Genomic DNA, 16,944 nt, shown 5'->3' on the forward strand with positions numbered 1-16,944 from the left:
AGATAACATAGTACTTGATGAAAAACAATAGCACTTCAGTTCATTTGGACTCACTTTCTATTTACCTTGCACTAATGTAAATGGCTTATTCCCTATCCTAATAACTTGTTCTAGGGATGCATATAGAATAGCATATTGACAAATTTTGCTATTTCACGATGCAATCATACAATATTTTTTGAGAAAATTTTTGTGTACTTATCCTACAATGGACCACACAGTTGAAGTATTTTTTTATATCTCCTGCTGCTTTGTCAATTGGAATAGTCAGCCAAAGGAAAAATGAAAAACAGTAGACTTGGAGTCTTAAGCAAATTTTTCATTCTCAGTTTTGTATTTGTGTTTGAAACAGATCTGCTAGAGACCACTTGCTAATGGACGGCACACACTCAGGGTCATCAGATATAAAATCAAATTCCAACATACTAAAAAAGTAAAGAATACATTTGACAGAAATTACCTTTGCTTACAAAATTTATTACGTACAATCTGCATATTTTTATTGGACCAGTAACTGTCCTCTTCATTTACAAAAACCAAAGAGAAACCTGACGGATAAGTAATATTCCCCCCAACCTCCTGTAAGTGCAACATGTGTAGTTCCAAGTTTTTAACGCTTATCTCAAGGTCCTGGGTCTCCACTTACATTACACTCTATTCACTGCTGTTATCAAGCTAAAGTAAAGAAAAGCAAATTAAGTCTGTAGTTTTCACCAAGAGGCTGAAGGAATCATCAATGCCAAAAACAACGTTACTGATGACGAGGACGTGGAAAGAGTGTGGAGGGTTGACTGAGCACTAGTGATTTTCCCACCTGTGGAAAAGAGAAGCATTATATGGACAAAATTATTTTGGTTTTGCCTGAGCTAGAAAAGAGTTGTTTTATGTATGTTAAGATAAATGAATGCAACATCAATCCTCTTTCTGATGACAGCGTTCCTTGTGCTTATGAAACAAGATGTTGCCTGGGGTTCTCAAAAGGTATATGGAGGGCAGAAGTGTATATGGAATATTGTGTTAAAAAGGCTGTGTCGTGTCAAACAAATACACCTCATCAGGAGATTCAGTATAATTTTCAACATGATGCACTGATGGAAAATATCCCAAATTCCAGGTATGAAAATAAAATAATTTCTATAGTGCACAGTTCAGGAAATGGAGTAAAAATAATTAGCAAAATTTGTGGCAACAAGAATTCATAATTTATTTTTATTTTTTTAAGTATATTTTTGAATTTAATAATAAAATATTAATTTATTTAATTTACTTATGGGTCCTTGATTGATTTGACTGTTTCAATTGAGCAGGCTTAAATTATCGGTTCTTATGCCAAACTTGGTAAAGAAAAGGCATCTTTCATTAATCTTACCTCTACCCAGGAGAAGTTCTTCCTTCTTGAGACAAAAGCATTGTATACAGTTAATGTATTAGGGTGGTTGCTTGATTAAACTCACTGATTTGAAAGTATTAGTCTGAAGAAGTTTTGATAGCTCCATACATTTACAAACTAAGTACGACCCTTAGACCTAACTTCAGGAATGGTTGTTCAAGCCAGAGGTCTTTGGAAGTATCATCATCATGATTGATATTTAATGAATGCTTATTATATGCCAACTACTGTACAAAGCCCTTCATACATGTTATTTAATTTGATCTTCACAACATTCCTATGTAGTAAGTGTTATTATTTATCCTGGTGTTGCAGATGGTACCAGGGCTTAAAAAGATTATAGAAACTTGTTTAAAGTCATTGAGCTAGGAATTAGTGGAAAGAGATGCTCTTATATGTTGTCTCTATTAAAACAATGATTGGCCTTGATTAGAACCACGATAGACTAATAATAAAATGTATGAATTGATTTTTGGAATTATTCTTCTGTCACGTTATCCTCTCTGACCAGACTGAGTGTAACAGGATTCTGGGTGTGATTTTTGTTACAGGATAGAGTCTAAATTTATTTTTCAGATGCTTCTTTAAGAGCTGAAGAAACTTTTGTTTGATAAACTAAACATATACACACTCTAAAAGCAGCAAATCTTCTTTCCTTTGAAAACTGTTACAGCTAAGGCACTAATAAAAGCTATTATTCAACATATTGGGGAGTGTTACATATATTTCAACTTGTACAAAATGGGGTCATTGTGAAGTGCATGGCCACACATGAGCTATAAGAAAGGCATGATGACAAAGCCTCACTGGAGTGGTATGTGCATGCTTAATAAATGACTGTGAAAACATTCTTTCTGTTTATTTGAGAGTGGCTGCATCATTGTTAAGTCAACTTACATGACATTTTTACAAAAAAACCCTCACTTTCATAATGCTAAGTAGGATCTATATCTCAAATTCCACATAGAATCCACAAAGCAAAAATATGCTATTTCAGCATAGCAAAACAAAACAAAACAAAAACAACAACAAACATTAGACTAAGTTCTAGTCCCAGATATAAAACTAACTAACTATTTCACTTGAGCAGGTCATTCAACTTCTTAGGCTTTTGGTTTTTGGAAAAAGATAAGAAGGAAATCAATCGTTGCTCATGTTTTATCGGTCTAAGAAAATACCATGAGATTTCACTTCATTAAAACTCAGGAAATGGGTTGTACTGGCCAAAGTGTTTTATTAACTAAAACATAAAAGTTGATAATTTTTTTTTTATGGAATAGAAGTTACAAGTTAATTAGAATGTAAATGGGAGAATCAAGGTGTTTGTAAGTACTTTCAATCTTGGGGGTGATATTATTTGGATGATACTTTAGAATCTGATTGTGTTACAGTTGAAAGGAACCTTGGAGAGCCAGAGAATAATAAAATACTTAACTCATAAGTTTGCTAGGAGAATAAAATAAAATGACATATAGAAAACAGCTAGCACAATGCAAAGAACATGACCAGAGTGCAGTAAATGCTCTTTGTATTGTTGTTATTAGAAACTTAAGACTTATCAAGCAGGCAGAGAGTTGTCATCTTTTTCACTTTTCAGAAATAATCTTTAGTTCTTCAATGTGCTCTTGAAAATCTGAACATTTCAATTGTGAATGAATCAGTGTAGAGACATTATTACCTTTCTTGCTCTTGAAACTATAATTTTATAAATAAATCATAAAGTGTATTAAATATTGTGTGACCACAATGTATTTAAGTTCTCAGGTCTTTTCACCTGAATTTCTGAAAAAGTCAGATTTTCTGTATCGTGTGATTTTTATTTTTAAATGTTCATTTTGAAATAATTTTAGATGATCAAAAAGTAGTGAGAATAAAATAAAGAATTCACCCAGATTCCTTAAATGTTTATGTTTTATCTTCTTGCTCTATTATTCTCTCTATAAATACATACGTTTATTTCCTGAACCATTTGAAAGTAAGTTGAAGACATGATGTACCTTTACCCCTAAATACTTTAATGTGCAGATCTTAAAAATAAGACATTTTCTTGTATACCACAGTACAATTTTTAAAAACAGGAAATTAATGTTGATATAATATTATCTAATTTACAGACATTATTCAAACTTATCAATTGTCCCAATAATGTCTTTTATCTCATCTTATATTTTTATGCAAGAATTTACTTACCAAGTATTATGGCAACAGCTTTTCCTCAAAGTTTCAGTCTATCATATTATTTTCTCCACTATGTTTTCCTTCTATCTCACTTTGTGGCATCAAAAAACAATCATAAGAAATATCTCTGGTCTTAACCTAAGTTGAGCAATACATTGAATATAATAAAGCCACATTCAGAATTCTACAGAATATCATTGGATACTTCCCTTTAGGTTGATGCTTCTGCTTGAGAATGACTGCTCAATAAATAATATTCATCATTACCTATAATTAAATGTACATTAAACATTTTTATACAAGGCCTTAATAAAAATTGCCCAATATTTTCTCAATGAGACATTTGTTTAATGAAATCGTTTCCTTTCTTTTTGACTATCTCAATGAAATGACTACTTTCTTCTGAATTTGCAAAAATCTCCCTTCCTTTAATCAGTTTTCTCCTGCTGGTGTAATAATGATGGCAGTGGGGTTGAATCCTGGTTCTTCTACTTAGTAATAGTGTGATCTTAGGCAAGTTACTTAAATTTTCTCTGTAAAACAAGAATAATGCAACCTATCTCATAGATTGTTAAGAGGATTAAATAAGATGATGAAAGTAAAGCACTTATGACCGTGCCTTATATATAGCAAGGGTTCAGTCAAAGCTAGAAATTATTAATATTGCTAATAATAACAATGATGCTCAAATAAGTTCTAGAGATCTAATATATAGCATAGTGATTGTAATTAATAAAACTGTAATATATACTTGAAAGTTGTTAAGAATGTAGATTTTAAATGTTCTCACTACAAAAAAGAAATAGCAGTTATATGATGTGATGGAGGTATTAGCTATATTTTTGCAATAAATCTGTGTACATATTTGCAATATACAGGTGTATCAAATCAACTGTTGTACACCTTAAACTTATACAATGCTATATCTCAATTATATTTCAATAAAGCTGGAAAAATTAAAAAAAAAACCCAAACAAAGATATTCAATGAAATTTATAATTTATTTTGAAATCAATAAACATAATCAAATTTTAATTTAAAAAGCATTCCCTTTAAACTTTCCTGTCCCTCACTTTCCATTATCTAATAATAAAGGCAATCATGACAATAGAGAAATGGGTATAATATATTAAATTAGTGCAATACTGGTTAAAAGCAATATTGAAAAGCACAAATGACCAGCAAGACACTACTTGAGATCAGGATAGAAAGGGGAATTTCACAAATAAAAATATTTTAATGAAAATGTTAACTCTTTTCTAGATTTGTAGAAATTCCACAGTTGTGAGTGGGATGCCATGGTTTGTATTAATTGGAGGATCATATAGCAAATCAGAGTAAAATAAGAGAAAATTCAAAGTCTCTGAATCATGCAGTCCATCGTGTTAATTTTGATGAGTTTTACACCATCTTAATATTGTTAGTGGTTAACAAATTAAGCCTATTGTGTCAAAACTTACCTGAATATGATGAGACCCTGATTTGGGAGCTAGCGGTTCCATCCCCTCCTTCACTGCATGCTCGAACTTCAATAATATAGACTCCAGCATCAGGGAGTGGAACTACTGCTTGAGGTTTCTGTGTTTCAATAATTTGACTGTTGCTGTGACCCTCTTGCCTATAAAATACCTGGGAACAATATCAGATGTTTAAACGTTTGATATTCAATCAAGGATTTCAAATGTTTATTGACTGCCTTCTGTATGTCACATTCTGAGCTAGATACAGGGAGCTTACAGCTTAGACAGATATGTAAGTAAATGCAATGTATGTGTTATATGCAGCTATGGAATATACATAAGGGACTATGGGAATACAAAAGAGAGAGTTTAATTCTGTCTGGTGGTTTAAGGAAGGTTTTTAGGAGAAGGTGATGCTGAGTTAAGTATTTAAAGATAAGTAGAGTTCACCAGTTGGAAAAGGCAGGAAAAAAAGTCTACAAAGAGATAAGAGAAGATTAAAAATACATCTAAGCAATAAGAAAGCAATAGCATTAGAAGACATTTGGAAATAGTGAGAAATTGAGGCTAGAGAAGTAGGTAGTGAGGGGGCAGATCATTGAAAGTCTGTTATTCCTGGTTCTTGAAATGAATAGCATTCTGAGGGAGTACTCAAATCTGTCATCTTCAAATCATTTGAAAGGAGTAATCAGAAAATTTGTTAACTACATCAATAATAAATCCTTAACAATGTAGAAGATAGCTGAAAGCTTAAAATTATATTGAGTATTTTTATTTTTACTTTTGTGTTTGCCTTTTGGTAAATTGGCATTTGGATATATTGGGTAGCCAAGTTGTTTTTTGACATCTGTCCATGGTACTAGAATTGAACATGTATTCATGGCAAACAGAGTTTTATAACTACAGATTAGGACACAGAATTGTCCTGTGTTTACAGGTCAGAAAACTAATGTCATAGAGATTATATGATTTATACAAGATCATATGGCTAGCTGTAGAAGGAATTGCATTGGAAGATTAGTATTCAGATGATCAGTTCAGAGGTGTTTCACTGTATTATACTGTTTCTACTCATTTGCCCCCAATAAACTTTGTGTGTGTGTGTGTGTGTGTGTGTGTGTGTGTGTGTGTATAATGGTCAAGTAGCAGCAGTTAAGATTTTAAATGCATTTGCATTGTTTCATTGTTTTAGTGCTTTTATCATAATTGTGAGTATTATGATTGCTTTGCATAATGGAGAGAACAGTGGCTTTGCAGTCTCACAGATCTGGATTCAAAACAATCTCCTACAGAACAAAACAAAAAACAATCTCCTACACATTCCTGTCTGAGCAAATTTGAGCAAGTTACTAACCTTTCTAAATCTGAAGTGCCTGTACAGTATAGTAGAGATAATAACACCTATTTCATGGTTTTGTTAGGAAAATGCATGTAAAATGCCTAGCACAGGACCTGGTAAGCTTAATAAGAGAAAGCGACTTTTTCTGTTGCTATTATTGTTCATTGTCAATGGTCAGTATTTCATTTGCATCATAAAAGATGAACTTCCTTGGGAGACTAGACAAAAATTTATAATACTTTTTGTTTATTAAAAATGTGTTTTGGGCTTCCCTGGTGGCGCAGTGGTTGAGAGTCTGCCTGCCCACGCAGGGGACACGGGTTCGTGCCCCGGTCTGGGAGGATCCCACGTGCAGCGGAGCGGCTGGGCCCGTGAGCCATGGCCGCTGGGCCTGCGCGTCCGGAGCCTGTGCTCCGCAATGGGAGAGGCTGCGGCGGTGAGAGGCCCGTACCGCAAAAAAAATAAAAAAAAAAGTGTTTTGAACTTGAACTAACCTACATACAAGAAAAAAATACTTTAGAAAAGTAATATTTTCATATATTGAAGCGTGCCTGTACTCGATCCTCCTTTCTGCATTCTGGTAAAGTATGCTGCCTCCATTTACTTTCTCTATCTTTCATGAATTCAAATTTACTTCGGAGTCTTGGGAGAGAAGTAAATTCTCTGTAAAAGTATAAAATATGTGCAATAATTCTATCTACTGAAATTCTTATAGGGAAGGATGCCATAGGTTTAACATAGTTGGGAAGTGGCAAGAGCAACATCAAATATTTTACTGGGTATCTCATGTGAGTTAGGCACAGTGCTATATACTGGAGATTCATCAGAGAATAAGACTATATGGTCCCCTCATGGCACTTACAGTCTAACAGTGGAGACAGATAAACAGTGCAATTGAGTGTGCTGTGTTCTGCAGTAGGAAACATATTTGATGCTATAGCCACGTACAGAGTGGTACAGATTTGGGAATCAGAAACATTTCTAGGAGGATGCCTATAGCACGTTCTTTTGGCTTTAAAAAATGAAAATTGTATCAGAATTTATGCCTCTCATTTTGACTGTAGCAGCATACTGAATTAGAATTCTGTTCATCCACATGAGGTAATTAGAAAGCAAATTTATGGCAACAAAAAAGTATGTAAATTGGTGAGGATTGGCAGGGGAGTGACTATTTTAGAGGACGTTGTTATTATGGTTCAATAAATTACAATTCTTATGACAAAGAAAAATGCAGGCAATAATGCATATCTAATGTGGCTGTAAAATCCAGAGTTGAAGAAAAATGTGTGGATCAGTTGAGATTTAGGAACAAAGGTAAAGGCAGGAAAATATCAGTTAATGGTAGCAAAAGAAGTTTGAGATTAAATGTGGCTTTAAACAATACATCCAGAGAGATGTAGTGCTATGAGTCAATAAGTAGGTATACTAAGTGAAAAGATACATTAAATTAATGGTTAGTCTTGCGTGATTTAGAGAATCTTTGCTCATTTTAAAGTACTGATTTAGAAGACATGACTCGAATGAGAAATATGAGAAGGTTAAGGAGTTATCAAGACATGCCAGAAATAGTTATTGACAGTAAGAAGACCAGGGAGTACTTTGAGAATTTGGACATTTATAGATTGGAAGTTGCAATGATGGCTATCTCTAGGCATAAAGAAAATTGTCTATTGTCAAGACTATTCTCAAATTCTACTTAAAAAACTTAGCCAAAGAGATGATCCTAAACAAAAATTTAGTGCAGTCCTGTTATTCTCAAAGGCATGATCTAGAAATGGCTAGTTTACATGTCTGATAGTAACAATAATGGTGTGAGTGTGCCTAAAAATATAGCAGAATAAATTTTTGCTAGTTTCACCCACAAGTGTCATTGGAAGGATGGATCCTATTCAATGGAAGGGCTATTCACTTGCTTAGCATCTTGGGTACAATTGTTCTTCACAAAAGTGGGTGAGGGATCCAAAACCCCAGTGGCAATGGGTGGGTGAGGAGGAATCAGCAAGATAGTAGAATCTAGGTGAAAATAAGGTGGGAGGCTCAAGTACCAGTGAGAAGCCACAAGCTGTAGGGTGACTCCAAGGACTTTTAAGAACAGGAGTTCCTATGGCAATTTTCAGATGTTTGTTTGTATGCTGTGCCTTTCACTCTATCTCCTACTGACATTTCCATAAAGTCTTCCTTGTATATACTTGACATTATACAAGCCATTTCTGTTTTAATCTTTAAAAAATATTTTATGATGAAAACATATAAGCATAATCAAATATAGAAATTATGGTATAAACCATTATATATGAGTCTTTTTAACTTGTAGAGATCACAGGAAAGAGGCAGAGTCCCATATTTGGAGTAAATATAAGATAAAGTAACAGCTGTAAGATACAAGAAATCAAGGAGACCAGAATGGCCACAGACCTTAGGCTCCCTGAGAAGCTGAAGAAATATAGGGATGGACTTCAAAGTTCCACAGGCTGTGGAATACAATTTCAGTTCAAGTGTACCTATATCTCAGGAGTCTGGCAGGTCCTAATTGATATCTAAATGGAATAAACAAACAAAAATTTCTGTCTATATTGATGGATCATATAATAACTAGTAAGCTTTGAGCCTGATTTTCCCCCTATTCTCCCTAGCTCTATAAATATCAGAAAGTAGAGGTGAGGGAGAAGATGTATGGTGAAGAGGTTGTGTATCCAGGAAAGGATATTTCTAGATATAGACAGAAAAAATGAGACCCTGTTTTCTTGATATGTAGCCTGAAGCCCTTATCCTGAATTCCCTCTGAGTGCTTTTGTCTTCTGAATGGACAGAAGTCTGTCTTGGTGGGGAAGGGGATATTTGCACAAGGGAAAGCATAGCCCCTGGATATTTAGCATTTATTTTCTCTTTCACTTAAGTTTAAGTCTGTATAAGGAGAATAAGGTGGGGATAAGATGGCTGTTTTACTTTATAATCTTGGTAAGTTTCTTTCACAGTACAAAGAAAAAAAATTCTCCATTCTCAAGATCATTAAGGAGAATTATGGCTAAATATACTTTAGTTTTGTTATTGGCATTTCTTTGGAAGTGGTAGTAACAGACATAACATATGCCAAAATTAGTAAGGATTCTAGATTCAGATCCCAAGCTAGTGGAGTCATAAAAACAAAGTTTTCTTCATTTAAAAATACTTATTTGAGAAAAATAAGTTAAATTAGGAAATTTCTTTAAAGTTTTTGTTCCACTTTCCTGATTTTTTATATATATATATATATATATATATATATATATATATATATATATGCAGCTAATCTGAATTGGGAAATGTAAAATAAAGTCAAATATTAAAATGACCTGAAGAAGTGATGAATATTCTAAATAAACTCCCAAATTTGACTCATATTTTTAGGTGGGAAGCTATTTTGTTTGAGTGGAAATAATTTGTAGCCATATCTACAAATGACAATTATTTTCCAGCATTTTTCTTGTTCTTCATGCTTCTATTCCTCTTGCTTGTTAATAGAAGCTGTGATATCTTAAAAGTATTACTTTTAAATCTGGACTTCTTAAACAAAATCCCAAGAAGTCCAAGTTCTCTTGGACAGTCTCAAAGAGCAGTGAGAAATTTCAGTACTAGCTAATTCTATTTATCTGAATAGATTCAATTTTAATGTGTTTCCTGTGACACTGTCATATATGGTTCAATTCCATTGTTCTTTCACTATAATCTTGGTCACTTTTGAAGTCCCTGATAAGATGTTGTGGTAGGGAGACCTTCTTTTTCTCTTAACACCTTTGAACCAAATTTCCTTTGTTATTGTATCTTTCTCTGGTAATATCTTGTCCTTATGTATGTTGCTGACACCTCAATCTGTGGAATCAAGTAAAGGAGTAAGATTCATGTTTCCTTAGAAAATGGGTTGGTCTAATTCCAAGCTCTGCTGTTTTATCTTATTATCTTATGTTTTTTTTGTGGTTTATTTTTTTGAGAATAAATTGCATCCAGTATATAATATCTTAACTATAAAAAAGAATAGTTTAATGGATTATTTATGGATCAAGCCTATGGAACAAATCCATTTTTCTCCATATTTATCACATTTCAATCATTTTCACAATCTGGATAATTTCTAGATGAGGACTTTTTCTTAATTCATCCATCTTAAACTGGACTTGATATAAAACATGGAATATACAATCCCTGCACTTTAAACCTCAGGCATTAACTCCTAGTTTCCAGCTTCAAATTTACATACCATGTATATTTCTAGTAATCTCTTTTGATTTTACAAGCAAAGTAACTTGGCCAGGACAAAAAGTAAAAATAAATTTACTTTCCTTTTGATATTGCAATTAATTGTGGAAGTTCTCTCTTGCTCTGATTAGCAGGAAATCCTCTACTGCAAATTCTCCAAGAATCTCAAGAGGCAAACTTAGTCTTAATACAGCAAGCTTACCTCAAATTACCTCATGGAAAGAGAAAAGATTAGTGTGTTGACATGTCCCTAATTTTGTTAATTTTTTTGTGACAGCCACACACAATTATGTTTAAGAAGATGGGGCTCTTAAGAGTGGTGCCACTCTTGGTCTGGCAGTAGTTTTTTGGGGATGTAGTAGGAATCAAAGTCTTCTCCCTCTGAGTACCATACTAGCCACTCCATATTTGTGTGAACCTCCCTCCAGATGGTACAGCTCTTTCACTGCATGCAGATCCTTGCCTAAGGCTGTAGTAGTTCTCCTCCAACTCATGCTCAGAAAAGGGGGCTCCAAGCTTGTGTCCTCTGGGTTCCATCTCTTTAGTAAATATTCACAGCTACTGTTCCTAATCATATTCCTGTTCCATTATGCCTGTGTCAATAGGAGCTTTCATGCTTAGTCACCTGCCCTGTGAAAACCAGACCTTCCCAGGAGAATCCAGGCTCTATGTTAAGCCTCAATCATCAATCTGAAGTCCCCTTTCCCTCACAGGGCACTTTGTGTCATTCCTGCCAGTAGGTCTCTAACTGGGGATTAGCCCATACATCAGAAGTTCTAATAAGGTTTAGTTACAAAAGAACAGGCTTTGAGGTCTCACTCCATTTGTTATCAGCATAGTCCTTTCTTAGGAACTAGATTTTCCTTCTCAGGGACATAAGGAGGTGAGACCATTTCAAGGAAATAAAAGAAAAAAATCCTCTGTCAACATGTACCTACTTGTCATTATTTATACAACTAAGATGGACCATGTTAGTGATTACCTCCTCCACAACAATGTATTCCAGGTGACTTGCGCTGTCTTCATTGAGACAGAACTGGCAGGCAACTTTTAAAGATCAGTTTCTTCTGTTAAAATATTTGAAAATTCCACCTTACTAGGTGGAATTCTTCCAATAACAATAAGAAAGACAGTAGCTATTTTTTCAATGAGCACTTCTTATATGCTAAGCATTTTACACAAATTATCTTACTTAATCCTTAAAATAATCTGTATAATATGTTATCATTATTTTTGCATTTTTTTGAAGTTAAAATGAAACTCAAGTTAAGCAACTAGCTCAAAGTTACAAAACTGGGATTTGAACTCAAGTCTGTCTGACTCAGAAGCCAGTTCTCTTTTCCCATTCCACCACAACACATGGGAAGGCCATGATAGGAAAAACACACAGCTGATAATACACACTTGTGAGTAATTGCATAAAATACCTCAAGTTGGGTCAAAAATTAATTTATTCATCCACTCTAGAAATGTTAGGGATAAAGAGATGAGTAAGACAGAGGCCTTGCTTTCAATCATATATAAACAGCGTGGGGAGACAGTCACATGTAAAGAGGTGAGCAATGACAGAAGTAGAAGTGGCAAATGCGAGCAACAAGGAGGGTCATCCCACCTGGGAGCCCTATGCCAAGGCTCATGTATTTTCCATGTGGTATGGTATTTCTTTTCTCACCTGAAAGGTGCCTGAAGCCAAATGGCTCTTCTAGGAAGTCATATGCTTTTATCTAGCTCTTTCTTGCGTCTATTTGCCTCTCCAGTTTGGGAGATTGCTTGCTAGAGTTCTAATGACATTAGATTGGTTCTCGGGTGGTCCATCACCATTTCTGGCCAGACTGCTACCCTTAATCATTGAAGGGTATCTTTGCCTTAGAATACAAGTTGTGAGGATGAGAGGAAGGATGTGGAAAGAAGAGGACTAAGAGAAGGATACAGAAGATGGCACATCTGCCCTCCCCCCAAAGATCAAATTCAATACCCACGCGGATTAGGACAGATTTGAGTGTGAGTGTTTAATTGTGAGGATGTCTATGATCCATACCAATCATAGTCTGTAAGAATTGCTACAGTTTGTGCCTTAAGATATTCTTAATGGGAATTATCTAACTTAAAAATATATTCCATTTATAACTTTTTCAGTTTTTAGCTTCAGAATTTTAGCACTTTATATACAAAGTGCTGTGTTACCATCTCTGATAGTTGAACAGCCACCTAAATGATGCTTTTCAGTCAAATATGATCATTGAAATTTTTTAAAAAATCTGCTATAAATAATATTCCACTAATGAATCAGTATGAGTTTAAGACAATAAATAGAATCTGATGTTATGGAAAAAAGAATTTGAAATTCAGCCAATTCAATATATTGACCACATATTTTAAAATCAGAGACAAAGCTGTTTTTCAAAAACAAACTGCCTAAACATTTTTATATTTGCAGATCTCTTGCTGGCACATAGCAGGATGACCATATGTGAAATGTTGTATCTCTTTTGGAGCTTGCTGTCTCTCTCCATGGTCTCTTTCCTATCCCCTGTGCTGACGCTAGCATTTTTTCTTCTTGTGTTTCTTTGCTAATGGAAAGTCTTTATACTCAAACTATGTGGTCCAGTTTTTTTCCATCTGCCAGGACAGTTTGTCTTTGGGAAGAGAATGCCAAGACTCTCTAAGTTCTGCTTGTCCTGACACTGTTTCATGAGTCATTTTTACCCTGTATTCAAATTGTTGTTGTCTTTCCTACCCATTCCCTTCTTGTGCCTTGTGTAGCTGAAACTGATTTTGATTGCCTTGGATTCCCCACTGCAGGAAGGCTCTTTCTAAGATACAGGTAGAAAAATGATTGAGAAAAAAATAGGTATGTCAATAGGTCTTTATACACCTTTTAAATTACACATCCTCACATTAGCAATTTTTTAGATGAGAGTCTATCCAAAGAGTGAAAAAACACTGACCTTGTAGCCCATGACTTCAGACTCGTTGGCTAATGGTCTGACAGGTTCCCAGTCCAGAGAAAGCTGAGAGCCTTGCTGCTCCCACCTGAGGTTGTTAGGTGCTTGACTGGGAGCTACAAAATAAAAAGCAAAAGTGAGTGGACGAAGAGTCTTAAATACATTTATTCACTTAAATCCTTGTATTTCAGTCTTTTCTTGTATTCAGTCTTTTCTTGTGAGTACATCAGTCTTTTCTAGTTGACTGGCACCATAGGCTTCTTTCCAGCTAGAGTCAGATAAGGAAGGTTTTGCTCCAGGAGTGTCATTTTAATAGCTACTCTGCTGAGTTTTTGAACCTGAATCCTTTTATCTCCCTTCTGTGTCAAAATCGCTTAGCCTTGTTTCACAGGAAGATAACCCTTATCTACTATGAATACAAAATTTTCTGAGCTAGTTTTGGAATTCAGATCTAAGCATGAAGCAAGACTATAAATCAAAACTCCTCTTCAACTCTGCTTTTTATGTACCTCACATGGCTTTCAGAAATGTTAAAAGATGTTTCCCTTTTGTCTGAAACAAACAAAAAGCCCAGGTCACTTACGGGATTTCTTTGTGGTTGCACTCACTTCACTGCTAGGTGGCCCATATCCAGCTCCATTATAAGCTCTCACTGTGAAGTGATATAATGTATTTCCTTCTAATCCTGTCAGGATGACAGATGACTCATTCCCCCTAGTTTTGATGGTTTCTGCTGCATCTTCTTGTTCCATGTCTTTCCTATAGCCAATCTGTCAACATGAAAGATTAATTTTAAAGTTTCTCCTGTGCTTATGATTGTTGATTTTTTTTTTCCCTTTGGATGTTTCTAAAACCCATCCCTGGGAAATCACTCCTGTATCATCCAATTAACAGGTTCTACTAATGACGCTAAAATCACTATCTTGGCCACTGCATGATTTGTAGCTGTGTAAACTGCAGCAACTTAGCAAAGCAATGAAAGGTGCTACCTTGTAACCTGGTAGTATGAAGAATCATTCAAAGAAATTGAAGAAGTTCTTTTCTCATAGGTCATCAGAACCAGTTCCCATTCAAAGCCATGGGGCTTTTAATGAATTATTTGAGAAAGAGGCATGAGAAATATTTCCTCCTGGGCCCCACACAAAGGTGAATCACACAGCTGGATGGATTTAACAGAGGAGAGGCGACAGAATACTCATGATAATTTGGAATGGTTTAAATGCAGAGAAATGGCTTTGCTAGGATATGGGAGGGCGGCAGAAGGGAACAGCTCTTTGTCAAAGCACAATTTGTACATTGAGGTGATCTTCCCTGGTTATGAGCTCTTGGTGACTGGTCTCATACAGATCTTGATCCCTTTATGAGATTCAATAATTATCTCTGTGTACCTAAAGCTTAACCTTATTCGGACCCTGGAATTTAACCATGCATAAAGGCACAAGAGAGTAGTTTTTTTTCCCCCTACCTATTTACTGCGGTAAAAATAATGGAAGAGTGATTCTGATTCTTCTTTCTCCAATTAATTACTGTGGTGAAAGAAGTGGATTGCTGCAAACATTTCATCATCCTTCAAGGACTTTTTCTACTCTGCAGGCTAGAAAACCAAACATCACATTTTCCAGATTCTGGCTTACCTAAGGTTGATGCTACAAAATTTGGGCAGTGAGGAGTTTGTTTGGAACTTGAGATATTCTGGAGCATGCCTAGTACCAGTACTTGCATGGTACTAGCATACTAGTACCAGTACCTTGGGGCCGTAGGAAGTCACTGTAGGCTCCTACCTCTCAAGAAAAAAACATTTGAGTCACTGTACCATATTAAAATGCATCTACCAGCCTAGATGATGGCTAAAGACAAAGGGTGTAAGAAATGGGTAGAGGGGGAAGAAAGTTACAAATTATAACTGCAGCCTTATGAAATGAAGACTGTAAGAGCCATATTTTCTTCCTTATACTGTTTTATATCTAAATATTAAATAACCTGGGTCCCTTCCTTTCTTGTGATAGAGTGTTGTGGGTAGATAAATTTCTAATGTAGTTCATTACAGGAGATGGACAGACTGACTAATGGAAATTTCCTTGGCTTTCCCTTTTAGGGAGATTGTGGGTACATTTTCATTTGTTTAAGAGATATTTGCACAATGGAGCATTGTCATTGCCAGTTGTTGCTTCTGGGGAGTTGTTGAATGGGGAGAAGGATGTGTATGGATGTTGAGTAACCAAAGGGATATGGTACTTTAGCTTTCAGCATCCATTTCACCCTCATTCTAGTGTCTTCCTGGACTTAAGAGATGCAAAGATAAAAATCATACTTTCAAGACTCCTTTGCAGTTAGGGCTCTGAACATGTTTTAGGTTTAACCAGTCAGATGCCATGCCTGGTATTTGAAAGTAAAAATGAGATGGAGAGTGAATTTCTACAAATTCTGTTTCTTTTGCCTATGAGTTTAGAAATGGAGACATTATTTTTCCTTTCCCCTCCACCCCCTGACTGTGGCAGCAAAAATGAATGGCTTATTGTCTAACCATTAGCTTTATGGGAGTCAAAGAGCCAGGCACAAGACATCCATCTTATTGGTGCAAATTATAGCAAACATGGCAGGATTCTGGAACAGGCAGTAATAGCAGAGGCTTTCAGATCACAGAGGCTTCCTGAATGTGGTGCCATTTTGTTCATGGTGGCTTCCAAACCATGGCAGTGGAGTGTGGGACTAGGGCTGGAGACTTCCTGCTTTTAGAAGACATCAGTGTCTTCCTGGTGTCTTAGTCTTATTGACTAGCTTTAACAGTTACTTTTGAAAGATCACCCTGGAGTGTGGTAATTTAACTCAATAATTCTGTAAACCATTTAATACTTATAATAAAACACTTCTTACTTAAACTAGTTAGAGTAATTTAGTTCTTTGCAATTAAACACTGCCTGACACACCTACACAGATCTTGAATATGAATATATATATATATATATATATATATATATATATGGTTAATAAGATAATCATAATCAAATTTCTATTTCTCATCCCTGTCTCTTCATAGATTTGACCTGGCATACAGCTGAGTGACTGAACTTCAGAAATTTGTTTGATTAAGCTGAAATGCTCTAACACTACCTTCTGTACTATGTTTGCCCCATTAGTCCCAATTCCAAGAACTAACTTATCTTGCTTGGTCTTGAGCATACTTTTAACTGAAGAAATCTAAGTTATTTTCAAACTACAAAATTTGATGAGATGTTGTTGGATGAACAAATGTGTATCTTTCTCCTTCCCAGTGATATATCTGATTTCTAGGTCTCTGCTTCAATTTAGGCAATAATCTAGCCAATTTTCTTTAATTGGCTAGATTATTTTAAGTTAGTTAAATATATATATTTGAGGGAGTTGAGTGTGATTAAATTC

The 16,944-nt window shown here is 35.1% G+C and overlaps 1 protein-coding gene across 1 annotated transcript in view; it reads right to left on the bottom strand.

Annotated features, from left to right (window-relative positions):
• Positions 1–605: 605 nt before the first annotated feature.
• The window catches only part of CNTN5 (contactin 5), a 519,618-nt gene continuing 503,279 nt past the window's right edge, over positions 606–16,944 (bottom strand). Inside the window, exons 20-23 of the mRNA XM_073807952.1 lie at positions 14,129–14,315; positions 13,549–13,661; positions 5,029–5,197; positions 606–814 (exon numbers count right to left, since the gene is read on the bottom strand). Of these exons, the coding sequence (XP_073664053.1) occupies positions 711–814; positions 5,029–5,197; positions 13,549–13,661; positions 14,129–14,315 (573 nt within the window). The 3' untranslated portion in view covers positions 606–710. The remainder of the gene's footprint in view (positions 815–5,028; positions 5,198–13,548; positions 13,662–14,128; positions 14,316–16,944) is intronic.

Source organism: Tursiops truncatus, chromosome 8 (genome assembly GCF_011762595.2).
Source record: "Tursiops truncatus isolate mTurTru1 chromosome 8, mTurTru1.mat.Y, whole genome shotgun sequence".
NCBI lineage: Eukaryota > Metazoa > Chordata > Mammalia > Artiodactyla > Delphinidae > Tursiops > Tursiops truncatus.